The sequence below is a fragment of the Drosophila ficusphila genome, unplaced genomic scaffold (assembly GCF_018152265.1).
Source record: "Drosophila ficusphila isolate 14025-0441.05 unplaced genomic scaffold, ASM1815226v1 contig_197, whole genome shotgun sequence".
In the NCBI taxonomy this organism is placed as follows: domain Eukaryota; kingdom Metazoa; phylum Arthropoda; class Insecta; order Diptera; family Drosophilidae; genus Drosophila; species Drosophila ficusphila.
In genome coordinates, this window is record NW_025064091.1 from 7,918,852 (window position 1) to 7,944,317 (window position 25,466).

The 25,466-nt window shown below is 45.5% G+C and overlaps 4 protein-coding genes across 7 annotated transcripts in view; 3 read left to right on the forward strand and 1 right to left on the reverse strand.

Annotated features, from left to right (window-relative positions):
* Positions 1-3,712, reverse strand: part of LOC108097950 — a 64,586-nt gene extending 60,874 nt beyond the window's left edge. The window contains 2 exon segments of the mRNA XM_017200545.2: positions 1,524-2,079; positions 3,453-3,712. Of these exon segments, the coding sequence (XP_017056034.2) occupies positions 1,524-1,610 (87 nt within the window). The 5' untranslated portion in view covers positions 1,611-2,079; positions 3,453-3,712.
* Positions 3,713-6,453: 2,741 nt separating this feature from the next.
* On the forward strand, positions 6,454-18,443 carry LOC108098015 (mitogen-activated protein kinase kinase kinase-like). Of its 4 annotated transcripts, XM_043207337.1 has the most exons (11): positions 6,454-6,829; positions 6,879-7,378; positions 7,449-8,101; positions 8,169-8,335; positions 8,392-8,567; positions 8,830-8,850; positions 9,159-9,335; positions 9,410-9,524; positions 14,077-14,524; positions 15,119-15,627; positions 15,693-18,443. In XM_043207337.1, the coding sequence occupies exons 2-11, from the start codon at positions 7,076-7,078 to the stop codon at positions 16,706-16,708; spliced, it is 3,585 nt and encodes a 1,194-aa protein (XP_043063272.1). In that variant the 5' UTR covers positions 6,454-6,829; positions 6,879-7,075; the 3' UTR covers positions 16,709-18,443. The 4 variants fall into 4 exon arrangements, with proteins under 4 accessions (XP_043063272.1, XP_017056152.1, XP_043063271.1 ...); XM_017200663.2 differs by lacking the exons at positions 14,077-14,524; positions 15,119-15,627; positions 15,693-18,443 and adding an exon at positions 10,239-13,557; XM_043207336.1 differs by lacking the exons at positions 8,830-8,850; positions 14,077-14,524; positions 15,119-15,627; positions 15,693-18,443 and adding an exon at positions 10,239-13,557.
* Positions 18,444-19,590: 1,147 nt separating this feature from the next.
* On the forward strand, positions 19,591-21,562 carry LOC108098017 (odorant receptor 7a). Its single transcript, XM_017200666.2, has 2 exons — positions 19,591-20,809; positions 21,010-21,562. Exons 1-2 carry the CDS (start codon positions 19,616-19,618, stop codon positions 21,085-21,087), a joined length of 1,272 nt encoding a protein of 423 aa, XP_017056155.1. The 5' UTR covers positions 19,591-19,615; the 3' UTR covers positions 21,088-21,562.
* Positions 21,563-23,360: 1,798 nt separating this feature from the next.
* LOC108097892 (E3 ubiquitin-protein ligase MARCHF5) lies at positions 23,361-24,583 on the forward strand. Its single transcript, XM_017200431.2, has one exon. The coding sequence runs from the start codon at positions 23,469-23,471 to the stop codon at positions 24,471-24,473; it is 1,005 nt and encodes a 334-aa protein (XP_017055920.1). The 5' UTR covers positions 23,361-23,468; the 3' UTR covers positions 24,474-24,583.
* Positions 24,584-25,466: the final 883 nt, after the last annotated feature.

Consider the following 25,466-nt stretch of genomic DNA (forward strand, 5'->3'; position numbering starts at 1 on the left):
CAGTCAGAAAGGAAGAAAGGAAGAAAAGGACCTGCTCTTCAAGTGCAAATAGTTACTTCAGAATGTGTCAGCCAGGAGAACCGAAAAGGCACTGAACGAAAAATCGAAACGAACTGTAGTACTTCAGCGGAACATGAACAAAATGACTGTAACCTCGGAATATTCTAATAAATTATCTTTTATAATCAGATAAAATCCTTATCAGTTAGTTAGGGTTTTAAATGATTTCTTCACACAGGATATCAATAAATAAACCAATGAATTAATTAACCAGTTATTATAATTATAATTGCATAAATTAGATGGTTAACTTAAGAAGTCCTTAAAATGTAACAAAAGTATTTACATTTGAATAGAGAACTCGCATTCTGTTGGTTTACCTTATCGGACCATTTAATTGCTTCTACTTTAAATAGTATTTAACTTTCTTTCTGTGCTCCCATGTAAACCATTGTGTGTGTGTGTGTGCTGGTAAGTGAGCGTTTGCGTGGGCGTAAGAGTGTGTGGGTAATAGCCCAAAACGGCAATGTTTAATTAAAAACGATAAAGGACACAACGCCGGCAATGGGCAATGCAAATAGTAGAGCGAATGAAAGGGGTGCCGCCGAGGGGGAGGGTGGGGTGCTCGTTTTTGTCAAAGGGGGATTACTGGACGGGGGGTGGTGTGTTCTGCATTCATCAGACGTCGCTCGATTGACAAGCAACGGATGCAGCAGCAGTGTACCCCAGTTACATTTATGTTCCCCAGGACCCTTTTCGCCACCGCCATCGCCACCGCCACCCACGCACACGCCAAACAAATTGAAAGCGGAAATGTGCACCCACCCGCTGGCAGAAGTCTCCACCCTCCCCCCCTCCCATCCTTCTCCCCCCTTTTTAGCCCGCCACCCATGTCGCTCTGTCGTGAGGAAGCAAGCTGACAAATAAAATTTCACTCGAGCTGAAAGCCAGTTGCCAGTTCTCCATCGGGATTTCGAATTTCGATGCGAATGCGAATGCGAATACGAATACGAGTCATCGCATATACGCATACGAATATATATGAATCTTGACGCAGATCCATTCGATGATGATGATGATGACAGGCGGACGGGGCCAATATTTATAATTGCAGTCAATAAACATTGCATAATTGTAATGGCCATCGATTCGAGGCGGGGCAGAAACCAATTCAATTTGATCCTGGGCCTGGGACAAATAAAGACGAAACAAAGGAGCGTCGTGCCAACTGGTGGGTAATGGCGAAATTAAACAGCTTTGGTTGTTTACTTCATCGAAGAATCGGGTATTTGGAAAACCCTCGAACTCTTGGAAAAATATGAATGGAAAAGGGGTCTTAAAACAGAGCTTTCTTCAAATGAAATGCAGTTTGTTGTTTTAGAATTAAAGTATAAATGTTTTAAGGCATCGCACTTTGAAATCGAATACGCTTTGACAAGGTTAAAGGCTTTGGATTGAAGAGCAGTGTCACCCACAGCACTCTGTTCATAGGCACACAACGGATTTTTTTCGAGTGCACTCACCTTGCCCTGGGACGAGGATATCGTTGAGGCCGACGGCGTGCCCGAGGATTGTGCGCTTAAATTGGAGCGGCTGCTGTTCGCTTGCATCGCGCAAGGCAGGGGCGCCACTTCCAGAGGGGTCGCCTGATCCCCCCTATCCGTATCCCGGATGCTGACCCTCCTGTTTCTCCTGTTCCCACTCTAATCCCGTTCCCGTTCCCGTTCCCGTTCCTGTTCCTCAGCCTTAACCGCAGCTCCAAGTCCAACTCCAACTGGCATCAAAGAAGCGGCCGCTGCACCTGTTGGCTGCTCCTTTCAACAGAACGCGGACAAGGACTCGAATTCGGATTCGGATTCTGATGCGGATTTGGACTTGAGCTCGGTACCGGAAGTGGAGACGGAGATGGAATCCAAACCCAGGCCGCAATGATGCTCATTGCTCCTGCCGTCCAATGGCCTCCGATCGAAAGCAGATCGTCTCCGGATGACAACTATATATGCATGTATATATGACAGGTATGGTTGGATTTTTGTTTTCCGCTCTTAGTTGAATAGTCACGTGTTAAGACTGGCTGTTCTGCAAGAAACAAGCATACAAAAGGTAAGAATATATATTTTTCAACAGATTTTATAAGTTTACAAAATGTAAATATGTAAAATATATTATACTATTTATATCTCTTAATCTAGAATGAAGTTTAGCTCTTTCCCCCGGCGTTGAAAAATAAAACTGAAAATGAGGAACTCTGCCAGCAGCGCAGTTGCCGCGCAGCAGCAGCATTAACAGTTAACAGTTGACTCTGCAATGGCCAAAAATAGGGCTAGGTCATCCACATTGTGACACCAACCCCACCACACTCAAAGAAAATACACAGAAAAAAATATAAAACATTTAGTAAAGAAAAAATATAAAATATTCAAATACATATATGTATGATTTTAATAAAATGTAATGTAATATAAGTATACATTCCAATATATTTATTGGGCTTCGAATTTACCAATTTCTAAAATCTTTAAACTTATTTCTTGAAATTTTGTTTTGGTTTTGACCGTGTAGGGTACAATGAATGTTTTGCATGGACAAGGACAAAAGCGGGGCAGAGAATCCTTTGGATGGCCGAAAAGGATGCTGCAGTCACGCCCATCGAAAAGGGGCGACAGCATTTCCATGCCAAGGGCAGCAAAGCAGTAGCCAAAGCAGCCAGAGCACCCCATTGCCATCATCCGCATCCCCACTCCCATCTCCTGCCCCATTCCCATCCCCATCCCCTCGGTTCTTGCCACTTTCGCAGCGTTTTTTGGATCCCAAGCCCAAGCACATTTTGCGGCGCAGACATAACCTCAACTTCTTGCGCGCTGCTTACCACGCTGCCGACGTCGCAGTCGGCGGCGCAGCTACCAGCGGCAGAGGCAGCCATTTTAGAGGCCAGGCAACAGCTTTACATGGATTTATGTCTATATATATATATCTATATACATATACGTGTTTGTCTTTGTGTGCGGAAATGCGAGAGTGTATTGGTGTGTGCTTCTCTGTGTGTGCGTGTTCGTGTGTGTGTGTGAAAGCAGCCTTCCGATTTTCCCCCGATTTTTCTTTTGGCAAAGGCGAAAATAGTGTCAAGGAAACTATTGAGAGACGGTAAAGAAATTAAATAATATATTAAGTAAGCTGTCAGTCAGCGAGATCCAAGTCCCGCTAGTCTTAGCCTTTAATTTAACTTTTTACAATGCCACATTTTCCAATTAGTTGGTGGAAATATCTGCCAAAACATCAAAGGGGTTTCCCAAGTTTTCCTGAGTTAGAAACTCATTGCTTAATTTAAATCAACATATGAATTTAGTTCAGAGAGTTTCTACCATCCCAAAACTTATTCTTCGTTTTCCCCAATAAATTGCCAGAAACTTTCTCTTAATCTTAAAATAATAACAGTGCAAGCCATAAGTTACCTCAAATTTCCAGAGATGGAGCTCCAGTTGGGTGATTTCCATTCGCTTGGTTAGTGATTACATTAGCTATATTAATTACTTGATCTATTTTGGCTGTTTGTTGTGCGTTTCGTTAGCCTTAAATTTAACTTTATAACTGCTAGATTTTTATTTACTTTTGTATTTCTTGTGCGCTTGTAATGCTTTTTGCATCATCGGCTGTTTTACATTTTTGCCTTGGCTTTTAGCATTTTTCTCCTTTTTTTTAGGCAGGGATTAAAGAACGGCAAAAAAAAAAGTTACCAAAAAAACAACAAGAAAATAGCGACACACACACACACTCACACGCGCGCGAATCACACCCACACGGACTTACACACACACACACACACACACTGACAAACGCGCACGCGGCGGAGAAAAAAATATTGAGCAATTTTTTGGGGCAGCGGCAAAAATATTTGTGCGTAAGAAACTGTATTTACTTGAAGCCCATTTTGTTTCTATATTATTTCGTTTTTCTTTTCAATTAACAAGTTGAATGGGTTTTTTTTTGCTTTTGTATTTTATTCGGTTTTTTATTTTATTGTGTGTGATTAGCTGCGTTTGCCGTATTTTAAGCCCGTTCCGGAGGATTTATTACGTGCAGTCCGCCCGTGCGCTGCGCACGCCCGCGTCTGCCGCCGATTTGGAATTGCCACGACGTTGCGTTGAAATGTTGCGCGTAACTGAGTGGCAGGGACTCTGCTTTTGGATTCTGCTTCTGGTTCTGCCACTGCCACTGCCACAGCCTCTGCCGATGCCACACAACCTCTGCCTCGGCCTCTGCCTCAGCCACTGCCACTGCCACTGCCTCTGCCTCTGCCGCTGCCGAGGATGCCGAGGATGCTCTCCGGGCGAGGCGAAGCGATGCCTGTGCCAGCGGTACAGGTCCTGCTAGCTCCCGTAGTGTCCTGCGCCGCTCTGTTCGAGGCTCCGGATCCGGCTCCGGCAAAGGCTTCGACTACGACTACGACTACGAACACGCGGCGGCTGCAGATGTAGCTCAGCCGCCGCCGAAAGCACGAGGCTGTGCTGCCAACACCGGCGCACAGTGGGCCCAATCGGAAATTGAGAGCCCCATCAAATTATTGCACGCCAGCTTGTTGCAATTTCAGAAAAATTTCTTTCGAAAATTTCATTTTTTTTCATTAAAATTTTTTTTTCACTTTCTACGGTAAAACCTGTATAGTATAGCCCGAAATATTATTTTTTTTAATTTTTGCATACCAACGTATTACAATTCCAAAATAAAAATTAAACACATTTTTTCGCTGCGATTAAGAGTATTTCCGCGTTTAAAGATGTGCTAAATTATATTTGATTTATAAAAACTTGAGTAGATATGAACAAATTTCGGATCCGAATCGAATCTACTGTGCGACGTCGACGCTGGACCAAAAGGATAAGCGGCAGAGCAGCCGAGAGGACACGAGCGCAGCCGAAAGGACTCCCCCAACTTTTGAGGAGGACTGGGGGGCGGAGGGGGCGGCTGATGGCTGATTTACAAAACACATGGCGTGGAATAGACCACCCACTTCGCTTAACCACCCACCACCACCTGCCACCCACACAAGGGCGCGTGTTGGGCGCCCGACGAGATTCAGAGTCGCCGAAAGGAAGGCAGAGAGAGAGCAGCGGCGCAGGGGGTGTGTGTTGCGAAGGGGGGAGCGGGGGAATGGATACACAGGATACACAGCGCTCCGTTCCGCGATGCAACAGCAACATCATCAGGCCGTATCCTCGTCGGCAAAACAGCAAAGCCAAAAGCGACGGCAGCAGCTGTAAAAGCCCCCCTTTCCACGGTTTTCCCCGCCTCCTCTGCAAAAAACATGCGCAGCTCGCAATTGACGAAAATCAAAGCGGAAAACATATGACAGTGACATCCCATTTGAAACGTGATTTTAAAAAATTATTTCACGAAATATTCTTAAGCTCTAGTAGGAAATATTTAAAGGTACCTAAATAGTCTTTGTAACATAATAACTATCAAAAAAATCCTAGGAAGATTACTATTATTTTTTGAAAATTATTGTAAAGAGATTTAAAAAATGTAAAAGTTAAGGATAGTAACGAACAATTGATATCTTTGCTGACCTTTGATTTTCACTGATCCAATTAGACACGGTTCATTTCTTTTATTACATTCGAAAATAAAACTTCCGAAAACATAAATAAACTTTACGACGCATAAAAAAAACTCCAAAAAGCATATTATCGAAACGATCTTTGCATGCACACACACATTTGCATACTGTTTATTAGTGTGTGTAAAGTCACTTACATATTTTTAAGTTTTCTAATTTCCAGAAAAACACTAGGATCACTTTTAAAAGTAAGTCCTTCACTACCCCGGCGTGAGATCACTTACAATCAACTGATTTAACATATTTTTCAAACCTTTAGCGACCGAAACAAGTTCAAATTTGATTAATTATAATGTTGAGCGCGGTACAATGCTAGGTAGTGGTGAAAAAGCTTCGATTGTTTCTACAGTTGTAAAAAAATCGATGTTTGACAGAAACTATCGATGGTTTTTACTCCTATAGAAGTTCTCATTTTCTTTACAGAAATGTTAAGTACACCAATATAGATATACAAATTTTATTTAAGTTTTTAATTTGAAAAACTTGTAAGCGAACCGCCCCCAAGGTTATCGATAAGAAAAATACCACCCCCAAAACCCCAAAAAGCTACTTGCCATTGCCACAGTCGCGTATTTACCAACACCGGTTTTATGGTATTTTTTAGTACACGCTACTGCAGAACTAGCTCAAAATTGCTTATCCAGTTCATGCGATCCTTTATAAAATGCCTTCTTTAAGCCATAAATTTCATTAAGATAAACGAAAATTAATTGTAAATAGGGAATAACAGTTACTAAAATTTAATAATTATAATAAAATCACGCTACAAACTGGAACCAAAGTATCGAGTGAACTGCAAAAACAAACCAGTTCCTCTACTGGGTCCAAAGACCAGTTCAATTAAACTAGTTCCGATTTGAACAGTGCAACTCTAGTTTTTTTTTTTAATACTACATATATGTTTTAAAAACATATGCGGATTCGGGCGAATAATACGGATTTCACCGATTGCAAACGGATCAAGGATATAACATCAAAGACGACTGCGACAGCGACGCTGACTGCTACAGCGACTGCGACTGCGACAGAGCGACAATGGTGTGTTGTGTGTGTGTATGTGCGTTCGTGTGTGTTTTGTATCGTGTTGTCTGATTGTGTGCCGTTGTTGTTGCTGCTGCTGCTCGTTTGTTGTTGTGAGTGTGGTCGACGGACGGACAGTGGGACAAAACGGCGGACAGTGAAGCTGCAGGATAAGCCCGAAAATCCTTAGCCGTAAGTCGGACCCCACCCCCAGTTTATAACAAATATTACTAAACCCCAGTGGCCTCTTCTTCTTCTCCCTTGCGTTTTTATCAATCTCTCTTTCGCACACAGAGAGAAACAATAGCAAAAGCAAGTAAAAAAAAAAAGAAACGGAAAGAGGAGAACCAAAAACAAAAACAAAGAGGCACCGGAGGTTCCATGGCCCTTTGATGCCTTCAAAGGATTCGAGAGGACCCCCCGCCAGCCAGGATTATCATGCGGCCCATCAGCGAGGAGCAGCAGCTGCAACAGCAGCCGTTGGAGCAACTGCATCCTCACCATCCCCTCCATCACAATCAGCAACATCATAATCTCAACCAGCAGATCCCAGAGATCCCCGATCTGGAGCTCGTGGAGCCCCAGGTGGGCGATGGCAGTCTGTGGACCGCCCTCTACGATTACAAGGCCCAAGGAGATGATGAGCTGACCCTGAGGCGTGGCGAAATCGTTGTGGTCCTCTCCACGGACAGCGAGGTGTCCGGCGATAAGGGCTGGTGGACCGGCAAGATCGGGGATAAGGTAGTAGCAGCACCTCCAAACTGTAATAACAGACATCAATCAATCAAACTAATCCGAAATCCCCGCCCAGGTTGGTGTCTTTCCCAAGGACTTTGTCACCGATGAGGACCCATTGCAATTGAATGTCTCCTCGGCGATCGGTGACATCCAGCCGCGTCAAATCGAATACGATGAGCTGGACATCAAGGAGGTCATCGGTTCCGGGGGCTTTTGCAAAGTGCATCGCGGCTACTACGACGACGAGGAGGTGGCCATCAAGATCGCTCATCAGACGGGCGAGGATGACATGCAACGGATGCGGGACAGTGTCCTCCAGGAGGCCAAACTCTTTTGGGCCATCAAGCACGAGAATATTGCCGCCTTGCGCGGCGTTTGCCTGAACACCAAGCTCTGTTTGGTGATGGAGTACGCCCGTGGCGGCAGCCTCAATCGGATATTGGCCGGCAAGATACCGCCCGATGTCCTGGTCAATTGGGCCATACAGATAGCTCGCGGCATGAACTATCTGCACAACGAGGCGCCCATATCGATCATTCACCGCGACCTCAAGTCATCCAATGTCCTGATCTACGAGGCCATCGAGGGCAATCATCTGCGTCAGAAGACCCTCAAGATCACGGATTTCGGACTGGCCAGGGAGATGTACAACACGCAGCGGATGAGTGCAGCGGGCACGTACGCCTGGATGCCACCGGAGGTCATCAGCGTCAGCATCTACTCCAAGTAGGATTCTAATTATTAAATTTATAATATTAACTCATGTAAATAACAATCTTTATTTATCCCGCAGATCATCGGATGTTTGGAGCTATGGAGTGTTGCTTTGGGAACTGATTACGGGCGAGACTCCCTACAAGGGCTTCGATCCTTTGTCAGTGGCTTACGGCGTGGCTGTCAACACGCTGACCTTGCCGATACCAAAAACCTGCCCAGAAACCTGGGGAGCCCTGATGAAAAGTGCGTAGTACCAGAAATTATGACTGTTGTTATATGTTTTAATCGATTTCCCGCAGGCTGCTGGCAAACGGATCCACACAAACGACCTGGCTTCAAGGAGATACTCACACAGCTGGAGGGCATCGCCTGCTCCAAGTTTACGTCGACGCCACAGAAATCGTTTCACGATATGCAGGAGTGCTGGAAGAAGGAGATCGCCCAGGTGCTGCACGATTTGCGCGAAAAAGAAAAGGTACCATCTGAGTGGATTGACCACCGAATCGGCAAAGTGGCCGAAAGAAAAACGAATTCCAAACTCCTATTCCTGTTACAGTTGCTCTAGATATTGTTTCTAGATCTAGATTCTTTGTTGGCCTTACGCCGCTCTTTAGTTCTACCTCCATTTTTAGCTCCCATTTATCCCCCGTTCGTCGTTCGATGAAATTCTAATAATTTGGTATATACTTTCTCTCCAAAAAACAAAACAAAATTCCCCTGTTAACCAAAACGTAAAGCGTTTCCAAACAATCGAAGAGGTAAGCGCGTCCGACAGGTTTCTCTCTGCCCGCCATTTGCGTTTCATTTGCGTTGCGTTGCGTTTCGTTCTGTTTTTGTTGCTTAATTTCATCCCAATTTAAACTGTTGGTTCACCTTATTTGATTTTTTTTTGGTTTGGCTAAGGATACCTTAATGGAAAAGTGCCCCCCTCAAGCCAACTGCTGCATGGTTTCTAGTTCCTAGTTAAAGCTGTTTTCTAGCACTCGTCCCCCTTTTCGCGGATCGAAGCCTAACCACCCACACTAACCCCTCGAATTCGTCCCTGTTATCCCTATAATCCTGGCAGGAACTGCGCAACAAGGAGGAGCAGCTGCTCAGAGTGCAGAACGAGCAGCGCGAGAAGGCGGACCTCCTCAAGCTGAGGGAGCAGAAGCTGCGCGAGCGGGAAATGGTGCTCATCGAAAGGGAGTTGGTAATGTGGCAGCCGGTGCCCTCGAAACGGAAGCCCATAAAGGGCAGAAAGGTAGGGGTATCTCTAATTTGAAATGTTCTTAGAGCTTTCACTTACTTATAATTTATCTTGTATTAATTGTACAGAATAAACCGCTGCAGATATCGCTGCCCACTGGCTTCCGGCACACAATTACGGCGGTGCGCGACAAGGCGGAACAGCCGGGATCACCATCCTTTGCCGGATTGCGCATCGTGGCACGTGAGTACTCATCTACTGGGTGGGAAATCCCCTTAAGCGCCATTATAATCGGATCAGATGAGTTTACGTATATATTGAAGATCAGAAGATCAAAACTGTACGGTGCACTGCTAAGATTACGTTCTATAATAATAATAATGATGATCATCATGATCTTCTGGTACAGTCCGGTTCAAGATTATCAGATTCTATAAAGATCTCAAAATGATTTAATATAATATATAATATATTATTATATCCTGTTCTATAAATATATAGCATCAGTTCCTTTAATTAACCTGCTTTATATTAGATCTTATTAAAGGTAGTGATAATTAAATTTTCAAGTCACTAGCAATGACTTCTAAAAAGTGTTTAAGCTTCTGAAACGGACTTTACCTTTGAATAAGCTTCAATTACGCATTCAGTAGACCTGGCATGTCTTTGAGATAAGATTAGGCATCCAGAACTTCGGAGATTAGTGAGGGGAGTAGTCATGCCACCGGAATTTACGATATTACGTATCAATGACCGAATTAATATAGCCACTTCTTGAGCACTTTCATTATCTCTTCTTTTTGTATGATTTGATTTTACGTAGACTTGATTATTTGATTGATTTGCCTTTCGTTTTGTTTTTCCCTATGTTTTTGCCCACTTATGTTGCGTATTATTTGGGGTGTCCATCCGTGCAATTCGTGTGTGTGTGTGTGGCAATGTGGCGGTGATCACCAGTGACCGAGGGTCACAAGGGCAAGACGTGGGGACCGTCGACGATGCACCAGCGGGAGCGATCGCTGCTGCCATCGCAGCTGGGCGGCAATCAGCCGGAGTGGCCTGCCCAGACCTCGACGCACTCCTCGTTCAGCAAGAGTGCCCCGAATCTGGACAAGAAGCAGCAGCAGCAGCAGCAGTTGCAGCAGCAGCAACAGGTTTCCTCGATGACTCCGCCGCCGGGATTGGAATTTCTGATTGGCAGTGCCAGTGGCAATGGAAACGGAAACGGAAATGGAAATGGAACGGGAAGTGCAAGTGGAGGAGGCGTTGGTGGAACGCCGACCACGTCGATGTTGTTTCCTCCAGGTATACCATTTTTTTTAACGTGCCCCAACAACAACCACAACAACAACAACAACAACAACATTGGCCAACATAGTAAGGCCATCATGAATACCACCAATATCACAACAACCAACAATATCACCTCCACCAATATCACCACCACCACCACCACCACTACTACCACTACCAACAACAACAACAACAATAGCATCTCCGCCAACAACAACAACAACAACAATAGCAACAGCAATCAGCTAAACAATATTAGCAGTAATACTAGCAGTAGCCATAACAATAACCACAGTCAAACTAACCCGAGTAACTCGCAAACGAACGCCGCCGTGGTCATCGTGCAGCATCATCAGAACGGCATGAGCAACTCGAACAGCAGCACCAGCTTCAGCCAGACGACGCGGATGTACCATCGGGCCAGGAGCCAGGAGTACGGACTGGATCACCCGGCCATGGGCTATCATCCGTCCATTTATCTCGTCACGGACACGGATGGCTCCGAAACGGACACGGTGGCCAGTCCCACCGGCTGCTTTCACTTCCTCAAATCGAACCACTCGTCGTCGTCGGGCAATCAGAACGCCGCTGCATCATCCCTGCATCGCTTCGGTGGGAGTTTGGGCAACAGTCCGGCTGTTGGGCGGAAGAAGCACTCGCTGGACAGCAGTGGACAGCATCCGCCGCCCATGAGCAGCAATAGCTTGGCCTTGCCCATGCAGCTGCCCTCCGTTCAGCTGCCTTCGCCGGCGGAGGACAACAATACGTACGATCACGCCTTCTATCGCGTGATGAAGAAGAAGTTGTCGATGGTGAGCAGCGAGCGGCTGAACTCCAAGTCGAGCGTCGACCTCACCATGTACAACTCCAGTTCGCGGCTGACGACGGGTCGCGATTTCGATGCCGAGGATGCGGAGGAGGCGTTCGAGGGTGGACGCTTCCAGCCGAATCCCTCGGGCTCGCAGTTCCCGCGGCACTACTTCTTCACGCGGCAGGGCGAGGATGGCGAGCTGGAAGTGGAGGAGGAGGAGGAGGAGGAGGACTCCGATGCGGAGGTGGAGGATATGCCCATTGCCAATCAGATGCGACAGAACTCGAACACCTCGCGCAAGAGTTCGGTGACCTTCCAGAGCGTCAGTTTCGAGGAGCCCGCCACGGCGAACGAAACAGCGACCACACCGACGACTGCCCGGTCCGACATGTACGCGTCGAGTGCCTCCATTAGCTTCGCCACCTACCGCTTCGCCTCGCCGTCGCTGTCCTCGTCATCGACCACAGCTTCGGGTTCCGCTTCGATTGGTTCCTCCGGCGGAGGCGGCGAAACTATGCAGCAGAACGAGGCGGCTACCAGCAGCTACCTGCAGGAGAACTCCATACTGGCCACACGGCGCATGCTCGACGTCCAGCCGCATCCCGACGTGATCAAGATGCACGAGGATCTGCGCGCCAAGGAGCAGCGCCAGCACAGCAAGAACCAAAAGAAGCAGCGGCCCAAGCACATCACCAAATCGAAGTCCGTCGAGGCGCCAGTCGAGGGGCATCCAAAGCACCATCACAACCACCACCACCAGCATTTCAATGCGGAGAACCAGCACCACTCGGCGGGTTCGAGCAAGATCCGCTCGCTGCTCAATCTGTTCACGCGATCGCGCAAGAAGTACAGCAAGCTGGCCGAGCACAATCTGATGGGCGGCGGGGGGGAGTTCAGTGCCATCGATCCGTCGTACCAAACCGACTTGGCCATGGGCGGCAGCAGTCGCTCCCTGAAGCGCAAAGGGAAGAAGCCGCAGACGCAGTCCTGCGAGCAACTGGAGCGCTGTTAAAACAACCATTTAGCCATTTAACCAAGGAGTTGAAACAAGTGAACAAGTGAAAGCTGTGCTGCTGTTGGAGTTTGCCGCCGAATGAGAACACCGCCTGATTAGCTCATTGTTTTATATTAAAACCCTAGACTAAGACGCCAGAAACGAAAGCCAGAGACGAAAGAGCACGCCACTCCCTCTGAGGATTAGCCATAGCTAATGTGTCAAAACGAAGAGTAGACTTCCCAGAACCAAATCCCCCGTCTAACGAAATCACCCAACCAACAAACATTTCAAAATAACCGAGTTCTTCCGTTCCCAACGAATGTGAAACCAGATTTCCAAATTAGTCCAGTGATTTTTGAAGGGGGAGTGATTAAACAATTGCGAAACGATTAAGAGAGAGGACGAAGATTTGCGGATTAAACGGATAGACTAATGCTGCTTATACGTAGACATCCCAAACAAAATCAATAAACAAAAACAAAAACACTTGCATGGGCCGATGGCAAAATATTGAACTAAACTAAACCATATACCATTTACCATTTACCACTTACATACATCAATGTGTAACGATTGGATTAACATTAAGTAAACCATATTGCTATATTTATATAGACGCACCGATGCGTCCCCGCATTGCATTACACACATCTTAGTTGAACTAAGTTCTAGTTGTTTAGGCATTCGATATTTTTTTGTGTCTTGCGAGGAGCCTTCTTCCCATTTTCTGTGTAAGAATTAAGAGATCTTTTCCAAATTCCCATCCTAACGAAACACTTGCAAGCGATGGACTCTATTTCATTTTGTATTCGACTCATTTGGAATTTTGAGCACAGTTTTATTCACATTTATTACGCAATCGGGTTTTCCAATTTATTTATTTCTGATTTCTTAAAACGAAGAGAACACACGAGTAATATGCGCAAAAAATAAAAACCTGTGATCAAAAAACAAACAAAAAAACAAAAAACGATAATGAAAAGTGAAATAATAATTTTTTTGTATTATTTTTATGAAAATTTCAATTGTATATTTATATTCATTTTACAATTTGTTCATTTTACGTTTACTGCTCGATTTGATTTCTATGTACTTTGTATGATAATGTATTTTCCATTTTGGGGCTGAGCCAAGCCAAGAAAAATCAAAAATAAAAAAGAATCAATACCCAGAAACCGAAATCCAACAAAATAAATCCTGAAAACTGAGGAGGAGCTGCTGACCAGCTTGGATTGAATCCCTCCCAGCTGTAGAATCGCAGAGAAAAAGCTAATATATATTGATATTATATTGAATACATTTTTTTTTTTTATATTTTAGCTCAGTTTGGAATTATTAGTCTTGAGTTTTATGAATCATTTGCCAAGCTATAACTCTTATTAATTTTTGTAGATTATTATTTTGATTAGCTTTTTCTCTGTGCATTTGAATAATCAATCCCCCTTCGAGCGAACGAACGAACGAACTTTGACCTTTGGTATGCGGTGGTTAAACTTGGTATTGCCTGCGGTTACTAGCCAACTACTTGAACCTCCTCCTCCGAGAACCCGACCATCCGAATATCCGACTTCCCGACTAGCCGATCCCCAAGCTCTCGAGCCAAATTCCACCATAACTCACAATCATGTCTCCAATCATCATCTCCGCTTGGGAACGCTGCTAAATGGACTGGAATGGACTCGGCTGGATACCAGGATGCCAGGGCAACAGCAAGATGGACGACTGGCGGCCGGGTGCCACCAACATGCCGATCATGTCGCCATCGCCGTACCTCCTCAGCCGGTTCACCAGCAACGTTCCCCTGCCGACGCTCTACGCCGGCGACTCCGCCCGCAAGCCGAAGCTCTCGGTGATCGAGCTGCTCCTCTACAACATGGCCTCCCTGCTGGCCGGCGTGGCCGCTGGCTACGATGTCCGGATGTCGAACGTGTCGCCGGTGCATCCCACTTTGCTCAGCGAGGTGCCCGCTCTGAAGGCGGCTCCCCTGAAGGCGGCGGTTTCGCTCTCGGAGGCGGAGGAGTCGCAGCAGCCGGAGCAGCAGGTGACGCAACTCCAGCTGGATGGAGCCACACTCAAGCAGCAGGCGGAGGAACAGCAGGAGCACAGGGAGAGCACACCCAGGAAAGTGGACAGTCAGGCGAGGTGAGTCACTACAAATGCTTTTTTTAATTCCAAAGCACACATGTATTTTAATTCAACTTTTTAATTCCAACTTTAACTGAATGATCTGATTCCACTTCTATTTCAACTAATAATTCATCTTCTTTTTAATTCCATCTTTAACTGAATGATCTAATTCCACAACTATTTAAATTCAACTTTTTTCTAATTCCAATTTGAACAAAGTGATCTGATTCCACATTTATTCAAATTCAACTTTTTTAATTCCAACTTTGACTGAATGATCTGACTATTGATCAACTATTAATTCAGTTTTTTTTAATTCCAACTTTAACTGAATGATCTGATTCCACTTCTTTTTCAACTATTAATTCAACTTTTTCTAATTCCAATTTTAACTGAATGATCTGATTCTACATCTATTTTTAATTCAACTTTTTTTTAATTCAAACTTGAACTTAACATGATCTGATTCCACATCCATTTTAATTCAACATTTTTTTAATTCCAAGTTTAACTGACTGATCTGATTCCACATCTATCGTACATATTCCTTACATACTCTTTTCACTATTTGCATATTCTATCTATATCTATTCCCTTTCCCACCCGCAGATTTGGAGGCATGGAGGCGACGGGGAGCAAGTCGCAGCCCACATCCTTGGCCCGTCGGATTGGCGGCAGTCAGCCGTACTACACGCCCGTGCAGCGGACTCCCCAGCACCAGTTGCACCACCAGCAGCACCACCACCAGCACCACCAACATCACCAGCAGCAGCAACAGCAGCAGCAGCCGCAGCCGCACCACCAGCAGCACCACCAGGCACAGTCGGCGGTGGCATCTGCTGTGGCGAGCACCACTGTGGCTGCGGCGCAGGCTCCTCCCTCATCCGGAGTGGTTGGAATCTACCCGGGAACCCAACCACCGACGCCATCGCCTCGTCGCAAGCTGAGCAACAGCAGCTTCGGGAATGCCCCGGTGAATCCACCGGCGGATGCCTTCGAGGAGTTCCGGGTGGGCGGCGGCATCGGTCCGCCGCCGCTTTATGCGCCAGCGGATTACCTGAGGAACGGACCGAGTTACTCCAACGACGGAGGAGGCAACTACCGGAATGGCTACTTCGGTGGGTTAACCAGATCCAATTGAGATCCATTGAGATGTTTCCTCATTGCTTCCTTCTCTTGGCAGGTTCCAATTACTTTCCCTATCGGCCGGAGTTGAACTACAGCTACGAGCGCGACTGCAAATCGTATCCGGACTACTCCTACGACTACAACCACCGGCTGCCGGACTACTACGACTACCAGTACGAGGCGCCAGTGGTGCCCGTTCCCGTTCCGGTGCCTGTGCCCCTTCCCCTGCCCCTGCCCGTTCCCGTGACCGTTCCCTGTCCGGTTAGCCAGACGCGGACGCCACCGCCGCGGGTGCCCCAAATGGGTGTCTCGGCCGCAGGCCATCGACGCACTCCCTCGACCGTTTCCAACAACTCCAATGTGCTGATGGAGCACGAGGAGCTGCTCTGCTTCGACTACAACAACCTCAACCTGAATGCGGATTACGAGAGGGAGAGGGAGCGGGAAAGGGAGCGGGAGCAAGTGGCTCCTCCCTCGAAGCAGGAACTGTATGCCGGATCACCGAAGCTCCTGAACCGACTGATCCACAGTCCGCTGCCGATGACCAAGAGCAAGTACGCCACGGCGGCGGTGACCCGACCCGCCAGCCTGCCCTTCGAGCAACATCCCCTCTCCCTCGGCTACCAGCAGCAGCAGCAGCAGTCGTCGATGTCATCGCTGCCACCTCCCCTCACTGGCCAGTCCAAGCTGCGCAGCTCCCTCAAGAAGTACAATGGAGGAGGAGGAGGAGGGGGAGCTGGTGGCGGAGGAGGAGGAGGGAATGGATCCACCTCCTCGCAGCAGGGCACGCCCACGAATCCCACGCCCCCGGATTCGCTGACCAGCGACGACAGCTCCTACTTGAGTGCCAAAGAGGGTTCCATTGGCTCCCAGCACAGCAGGGTGCGCTTCAGTCCCGAGGCCTACCTGGATGCCAATCCGCTGCCCACTCTGGGTCGCCGGATGACCGCTCCCTCGATGCAGTTGCCCATCCAGCAGCAGCAGCAGCAACTGCAGCAGCAACAGCAGGGAAGACGGCAGCGACATGCCTCCAGTGGCAGCACTCCGTCGCCGTCGGGATCCGCCTCCTAGCAGACGCGACTGGCGCTGACCTTGCAGTTGGCGCGGAGTCCAGGAGCGGACATTGGTATCGGAATCGGAACATCGGGCGGCGGTGGCGGTGGAGCAGCTGGACTGGCGCTGCACCAGCAGAGGGTTCCCTATCGCTGGTACTCCGGAGCACGGCGATCCCGGTCGGCGCACTACGAGTACCGCCTGTGAGAGAGCGGGACGGCCTGATGTCGATGCACTCGAAGAAGAGGGAGATGGCTAGAGAAGCTGGCGAGGATCGGAGGAGCCAAGAAAACGCCAAGAAATCAGGGAGGGGAGAGCCAGAGGGAACTTCAAAAAATAGAAAGAGAAGCTGGCGAAGATCGGAGGATCAGGAGGGAGTCAAGGAATCAGGGAGGTTTAATCCAGCGAATGGGAATGGGAAATCCAAGAAAATATAGGAGAAAAGGAACAGACACTTCAATCAAAGGAATTCCCAAGAAACAAAGTAAAAGATTCAGTTGGAATCTATATAGAAATAGAATCCAAGCAGCTTTTTATAAAAACTAAAAATAAGAGCAATAACTCATTGATATTGAAGAATCAGGAATAATCCAAGATCTGCTGGATTTAATCAATCAACTATGAAACTAAAAAACGCAAAAAAAGCAATTAACAATTAAGAAGAGATGATGGGGAGAAGAAACTCGCTGAATATCAAAGGTCGAGAAACACCAGAGAAATTAAATGGTTTTCAGGAAGAATCAGAACATATATCCCAGGATCAAACTGGAACTGGAGTAGCAAACTAAATAGCAGATGCTCCAGGATGCCAGCAGATAAAGATAAAATAGAGTTTTTACCTCACACCAAAAAAAAAGAAAAGAAAAGAAAAGCGAATGCGATTCCAGATATTATAGGATCTTGCAGGATTTTGAAATCAAATCTGTATATAAAAGTAGTTAACAAGTTGTTCACACGCCATGAATATAAATATATATACGAAATTCGATGTTAATATTAGCCAGCAGATCAGATAGACAGTAAAATCTTAAGTGCGGGGTGTTTTTCAAACAACTGGAGATTTGAGTGACCACCCTTGCTATTCTGAATTCAGAATCAGAATCGGAATCCCTTTCTCGAAAGGTTGTTCAAATCTCTGGGGGTTTTGAAAACACCTCCCAAAAACTAAACACCCATAGATAAACACATGTGCAACCCCCGACTTGTGCGATTTGCCTTAAAAGTAGAGTGAAGACTTCACTAGTTTTGCCTGATGCCGGATACCAAAAACCAAAAAAAAATAAAAGATACCAATCCAATCATCGTTACGGATCCCAAATCCCTCGAATAAGCGAATATGCGATTCAATTGGCGAGCAAATAGTTTGATATAGCCAATATACTCCCATTTATGTACTATATATATATATTGTATTATATATAATATGCGTTCTCCGATTCAGATTAAGTGCAGCCAGCTAGCAAGCCATCATCAACAGCAACAACAACAACAATAATAATAATTAGTAATACTTTGTAATTCCGAGGACACCACATCCCAAATCAAGACACACGCCAGCCGTAAGCTCCATTTTTAAGTCTGACAAAAAATGTTTATATATTCATATATATATATATTTATAGACACCTAGATATAGACCGATATAGACGCGTTAACCCAATACCACTAGCTCTGAATTGAATAACTCGTATAACTCGATCGATTTACAACTAATTATATAACGGATATATACGAGTATATACCATATATACCCTATATAGTATATGTATACATATAGCAAGGCATATTGCTGCTGTTTTTTCCAAATAATGAATAGCTATGATACAGATATAGTGGCGATGAATTTGACTAACTTTACATATATGCGACGTACATAGATACTGCTACCAAAATGCTTATTACGTAATCGATTATGTAATCATGTTTAACTTCGAGGTGTTTTCGAAATCTCTGGGGACTTAAGAGGTTTTGTTTTTTGAGCGAAAGCTTTGAAGTATTTATGGCATCACTTTTAAGGAACTAACAGAAAACCTCAAATAATTTCGAAATCCCAAACTTTTTTTTGGCTTTCTTTCCTTTATAAATTCTTGAAAAATATCCAGATATTTCGAAAACAAACCGAAGGATGTGTAATCTGATCGCAGCGTGCACAAAAAGCTTCCTTCGACTTCCGAGGAGCGCAATTGCCAACTTGGTTACTCTGCTCGCCTTGTTTGCCCCACGGAACAAACACGAACTCTAGGCCATATTTTCGATTTGGGCGGGTGGCGATGGGATACGATACCACCCCCTCATGCATATATTTACCCATAATTAATAACTATAATTTAGACAAATTGTTGTTTATGCTCACACAAAGCCGAAAGCCGAAAGCCGAAGTTAACCAAAAATAGGAACCGAACATCCAATTGACCAGAAATCAGAAACCATAAAACCGAAAGGTAAACGAAGCAATATAGCCAGACATCTGCCCAGGAAGTTAACCTTAACATTTACCCACTAGCCTAATTGCATTCGCCTGCATTATTTATTAATTAGCAGGGGTTCGAGTTCTTAAGTTTGTTTTACATTTACATTTGCTGCTTAATTGCCTTGAATTAGCGAGCGGAAAATGAGGAATTAAAGGGGGAGAAAGTTGTGAGGGGGAAAGTTGAGGGAAAAGTGGAAAAGTGGACTCACAAATATGCAATAACAAAATGCTGCTTGTGACTTATGTTATGTACAAATTAGCAATTAACAATTGACGATTCATTTAAATCATTCAGAGACCAAAATGCGAAAATAAAAACTATTTTTTATAGAAAACGAAAAGCAAACAAAAACCAAACAGAACGAAAGGGTAAAGTTTTCCCTTGATTTTCTTTGATTGGAGCGTCTATAAAAGGGGCTTTTCGGCTGTTCCTTGGCCGCAAAGGTGCTTCAGCCATGAAGGCGAACGGTTCGGGATCGGGAATCGCTGGGGATCTGGCTGGAGGGATGGAGGAGGAGCTGCCCGAATCCCGGCGAGCCTTCCGCAACCTCTTCAACTGCTTCTACGCCCTGGGGATGCAGGCTCCGGATGGATCTCTGCCCACGAGGAGCACTCTGTGGCGGCGGGTCTATCGCTGCTTCTCGGTGGTCATGTACATCTGGCAGCTGCTCCTCGTCCCCACCTGCTTCGTCATTAGCTACCGCTACATGGGCGGCATGGAGATCACCCAGGTGCTGACCTCCGCCCAGGTGGCCATCGATGCCGTCATCCTGCCCGCCAAGATCGTGGCCTTGGCCTGGAATCTCCCGCTGCTGCGGCGGGCGGAACTCCACCTGGCTGCACTGGATGCCAGGTGCAAGGAGCAGGAGGAGTTCGACATGATCCTGGATGCGGTGAGGTTCTGCAATCGGCTCGTCTGGTTCTACCAGATCAGCTATGCCATCTACTCCTCGTCGACGTTCGTGTGCGCCTTCCTCCTCGGGCAGCCGCCATATGCCCTCTACTTGCCCGGCCTGGACTGGCAGCGGTCCCAGATGCAGTTCTGCATCCAGGCGTGGATCGAGTTCCTCATCATGAACTACACGTGCCTGCACCAGGCCAGCGACGATGTCTACGCGGTGATCTACCTGTACGTGGTGCGCGTCCAAGTGCAACTGCTGGCCCAAAGGGTGCAGAAGCTGGGCAGGAATGAGGCGACTGGCCAGGTGGATGTGTATCCCGATGAGCGGATGCAGGCGGAGCACTGTGCCGAGCTGCAGCGATGCATCGTGGACCACCAGACGGTGCTGCAGCTGCTCGGCTGCATTAGTCCGGTGATCTCGCGGACCATCTTCGTCCAGTTCCTGATCACCGCCGCCATCATGGGCACCACCATGATCAACATCTTCATATTCGCGAACACGAACACGAAGATCGCCTCGATCATCTACCTGATGGCGGTCACCCTGCAGACGGCTCCCTGCTGCTACCAGGCCACCTCGCTGATGCTGGACAACGAGAAGCTGGCGCTGGCCATCTTCCAGTGCCAGTGGCTGGGCCAGAGCGCCAGGTTCCGCAAGATGCTCCTCTACTACCTGCACCGCGCCCAGCAGCCCATCACCCTCACGGCCATGAAGCTGTTCCCCATCAACCTGGCCACCTACTTCAGTGTGAGTTCAGGGATAAAAGCATAAACATATTAGATATATGATTTATCAACCCATAATCTGAAAAGATATAATAGCCTTGTTCCTTCAAAGTACTTTAAACCAGAAATCAATTTCAGTTGGCCTTCAGAATTTTTCACTATTTTTAATTATACATTCCAATAAATCTCTTCTATATAACAATATTTTCTGAACATTTGCAGATAGCCAAGTTCTCGTTTTCGCTCTACACGCTCATCAAAGGCATGAATCTCGGCGAGCGATTTACCAAAGCAAATTGAATAACCATCATCTTCGCGTTTGCTGGAAAGAATAGTAGATTATATTGAATCTTATATTATCTTAGGAACCCCAAGCAAATCACAAATGTAGATTGATTGATTATGAGTTTAGGTATAGATGATTTTTTTTTATAGTGTAACACATTTTATTGTCACTTTAACTGTAGTTTTACAACTTTGTTCTAGAGAAAGTCTTTTAAAATTCTTGTATTTAGATCTGTTATGTCACTTAAATAGAGGCAATAAACGAAAACACGCAATGTGCCAACAAATTGGACCTCCTTCTAGAGATTCCAAAGTCTTTCAATGATTTTCTGACGGTGTCTCGCCTTTTGAGCCTTAACAGATTGGGAATCACAAGTGAAATCGATAATGATCGCTAATCGGGCATAACAGAAGCCTGCTAACCACTGGACCACTTTGCCGCACCTTCCCCTTCCACTTTTCGTGGAGCCGCCCAAGGCGAAGCACCTGTCAGGGAAGGAGGTGCCTCCATCTCATCCTCCATCTCCATCTCAATGTCCAGGCTCACCACTTCGACTCCACCCCGCCGAACGACCAACGATTCCTGGCCCAATTCGAAGTGGTGCCACACTTTGTTGTGCTTTACCGTTCGCTTAAACACTTGGAAAAATTGTTTACTTATAAATTAAAGAGAAAAGATCAAAGAAATATTAAATATATAAATATCAAGAAAAGATAAAATTATTTATTAGAGTTATTTAATTTTTGGAAAGATGTAAAGTTATTGTTAAGAAATATTAAATATAAATATCATGAAAGGATAAAATTATTTATTAGAAACACTTCGTATGTATTTGGGAAGACTTACAATTATGAAAACAATTTTAGCTATCAATGATCAAAAGATTTAAAGAAATATTAAATATAAATGTATCAAGGAAAGATAAAATTATTTATTAGAAAGACTTATATTTTATTATATATTATTATTATATATTATTATTATATAAATATTATTATATTTCATATATTTGGGAAGACGTTAAGTTATTGAAACAATTTAAGCTATCAATGTTGCTTCTGAATTAGACCGCCTGACAATTATTTCCTGTGCAGCCAGTTGCCAAAGTGGAAAAGTGGAATGGAAAGGCTGGCTTTCCTAAGTCTGGTTCTCGAATTCTGGCCTCCGAAGCTGGCCAAATGTTCTTCTGCTCTCGAGCCGACAGGTTCTGAATTTTGTTTCGGTCCGTCGCGGAGTTCTCTCAACCTGCGGATCGGATAATCGGATGGACCACCCATCCCAAAAAGTGTGTGATCATTTTTTTATATTCTCCACCGAGAAGTGATTGTGATTTAGCTCCTGATTTATGCCGATTTCCCAGCGGAGAATCTTTCGAAGGAAGAAGGGTAAGTTTGGCACACATTCGCTACTATTTTTTAAGTTCAGTTGAGTTCGTGGTGACGACAGGCAGCCATTTGAATCCAGATCCAGTTTCTGTTTGGACTTGGACTTGGCCTTCGCCTATTTTCAGTTTGTGGGCCAACAGGTTTTCCTTTTGGCATGTGCCACATTCGCTGAAAGTAAGTCACAAAAAAAAAAAGAAAATAAATGAGAACGCATTCAAACTCAATTCTTGAAAACAGGACGAACGAAAAAGGAAAGTTGGGAAGTTCTTTACACATATAGATATTACAAGGTAATTTCCTATGAAAGGAATATCTGTTGAGTTGGTTTATAAAATCAAATGTGAAGTGATGGTTTAAATTTAGAAGAAAAGTTGGGAAGTTTTTAACACATATAGATAAGTTATCATGTTACGTTTAAATTATAAGGTGTGCAAATAATTTATTTCCTATGAAAGGAAATCTGTTGAGTTGGTTTATCAAATGTGAAGTGATGATTTCAATTCAGAATATTTGCAATGATTGCAAGTTTATAATATTGCAGTGATTAATGTATAAAAATAATTTCCTATGAAAGGAATTTCTACTGAGTTGGTTTATAAAATAGAATGTAAAGTGGTGATTGAAATTTAGAAGAAAAGTTGGGCAGTTCTTTACACATATAGATAAGTAATCTTGTAAGGTTTAATTTAAAGGTGCAAAAACTAATTTCCTTTAAAAAGAAATATCTTCTGGGTTGGCTTATAAATTAAATTGTGAAGTGATGATTTAAATTCAGAAGGGAATGAATTGCAAGTTTAAAATACTTTAGTGATTATGATTTAAGGCTGACATTGTGATTGCCAATGATTGATTCCTTGGATTAGTAGGCCCTTTCCGAAGAGTCAAGCGAAAATGCTTAGACTTTCTGGCTGACTTTCATTTCAAATCGAAGCTGCTACATTCAGGCACTCGAACAAAATTCCACTTGCTCCGGATCCCCTTTGTTTGTCCATTTCGAGGTGGCAACCACGATGCAGCGGAGGACCCGATCGACCCAGCTCGACCTGCCGCCGCTCCGCAATCGGCGTCGCAACCGCATCAGGAGCGGATGGGAGCCGCAGCTGGCCGAGCCGGAGGAGGAGGAGGAGCGCAGGATGGACGACCGGATGGTGGAGGAGAGGATGTGCTGGATCTGCCTGACCGGCGACGAGGAGCAGCCCCGCCGGGACTGGCTGCATCCGTGCCGCTGTCGCGGATCGGGGCAGTGGGTGCACGAGGCCTGCCTGAGTCGCTGGATCGACGAGAAGCAGATCCTGGCTCCGGATGGACCCGTGTCCTGTGCCCAGTGCCGCACCGAGTACATCATCGTGATGCCGCCGCTGTGCCGCTTCGATGCCCTGCTGGTGCGACTGGAGAAGTGCTACGAGCGACTCTGTCCCAGCGTCCTGCTGGGCATCCTGGCCGCCACCGTCTACTTCTGGGCGGTGACCTACGGAGCACTGACCCTCCTCGAGCTGGCCGGCTACCAGGCGGGGATGAAGCTGCTCGACGAGGATCCCACGCTCCTGATGATCCTGCTGCCCCTGGTGCCGACCGCTCTGCTTCTGGGCAGGATGGTCCGCTGGGACGACTGCCTCGTCCGTTGGCTGCGCCGCCACCACCGGCTGGCCATTCCGGAGGAGCAGCGCGACTCCCAGGGGGAACCCCTGCCCGGCGCTCCCCTCGATGATGAGTACTTCGATGCCCAGTCCGATTCGGAGATCCAGCTGATCGGCAGTCCCCTGGGCGTGGAGCAACTGGGACGCGCCGCCTCCAGCTTCTGCGTGGCCCTCGGCCTGCCCACCGTCGCCCTGATCCTCGGCAGAACCCTTTACGGGCGGATCTACGGGGAGAGCAAGCCGCTGGGCATCCTCCTCGGTGGAGTGACCTTCGTGGCCGCCAAGGGATTGGCCTGCGTTTACCTGAGGCACTCGCAGTACCATCGAAAGCGCCTCCGCTTCGTGAAGGACTACGTTGCTCCATCCACGAGGAACTGAAGCCATCCGGAGGCCATCCGGAGGAACCCACCTTGATCTCCACACTCCACACTCACTGTCATTCTCCACTCTGTGTCCATAGCCAAGAATAAACTCAGCTCGCAATGCAACGCACTTCGATCTTTACTCAGAAGTAATTGGCATTTTTACTGATTTAATACATCGGTTCGTAGCCAGATCTTTAAATATATTTTTGTTTATTTAATTGGCAAGGTAATGGATTTTATGGTCCTTTGCCTCCATAGCTAGAATATCACAGTGCAAAAATAAATACATAATTATAAATACATAATACATAATACAAGAATAAACTCAGCTCGCAATGCAACGCACTTCGATCTTTACTCAAAAGTAATTGCTTTCTAGCTGGATTTTTTACAGATTTTATACGTCAGTTCGTAGCCAGATCTTTTAATATATTATATTTTTGTTTATTTAATCAGCAATAACAAAGCCCTATACTGCTAAATCTAAAATATCTCAGTACAAAAATAAATACATAATTATTAATACATAATACAAGAAATACAAGAATAAAATCAGCTCGGAATGGAAAATATTTCGATCGATACTCAAAAATAATTGCTTTCTATGCTGGATTTTTTACAGATTTTATATATCAGTTTTTTGATATATTATTATGTCAATATATTTTTCTTTATTTAATAGGCAAGTCCCACACTTCGTTATCTAGAATATCACAGTACAAAAATAAAAACATAATTATGTTAAATTCATAATTCATAATACTAGAATAAAATCAGCTCGGAAATCAGCTTTCGATGCTAGAATTTATACTGATTTCATATATCAGTTTGTAGCTACCCCTTCCAATATCTTTTTTTTCTTTTATTAGCAATAATAAAATCCCCTACTTCTATATCTAGAATATCACAGTACAAAAATAAATACATAATGCAAGAGATACAAGAATAAAATCAGCTCGGAATGCAAAATAATTCAATCTGAACTCAAAAGTAATTGCTTTCTATG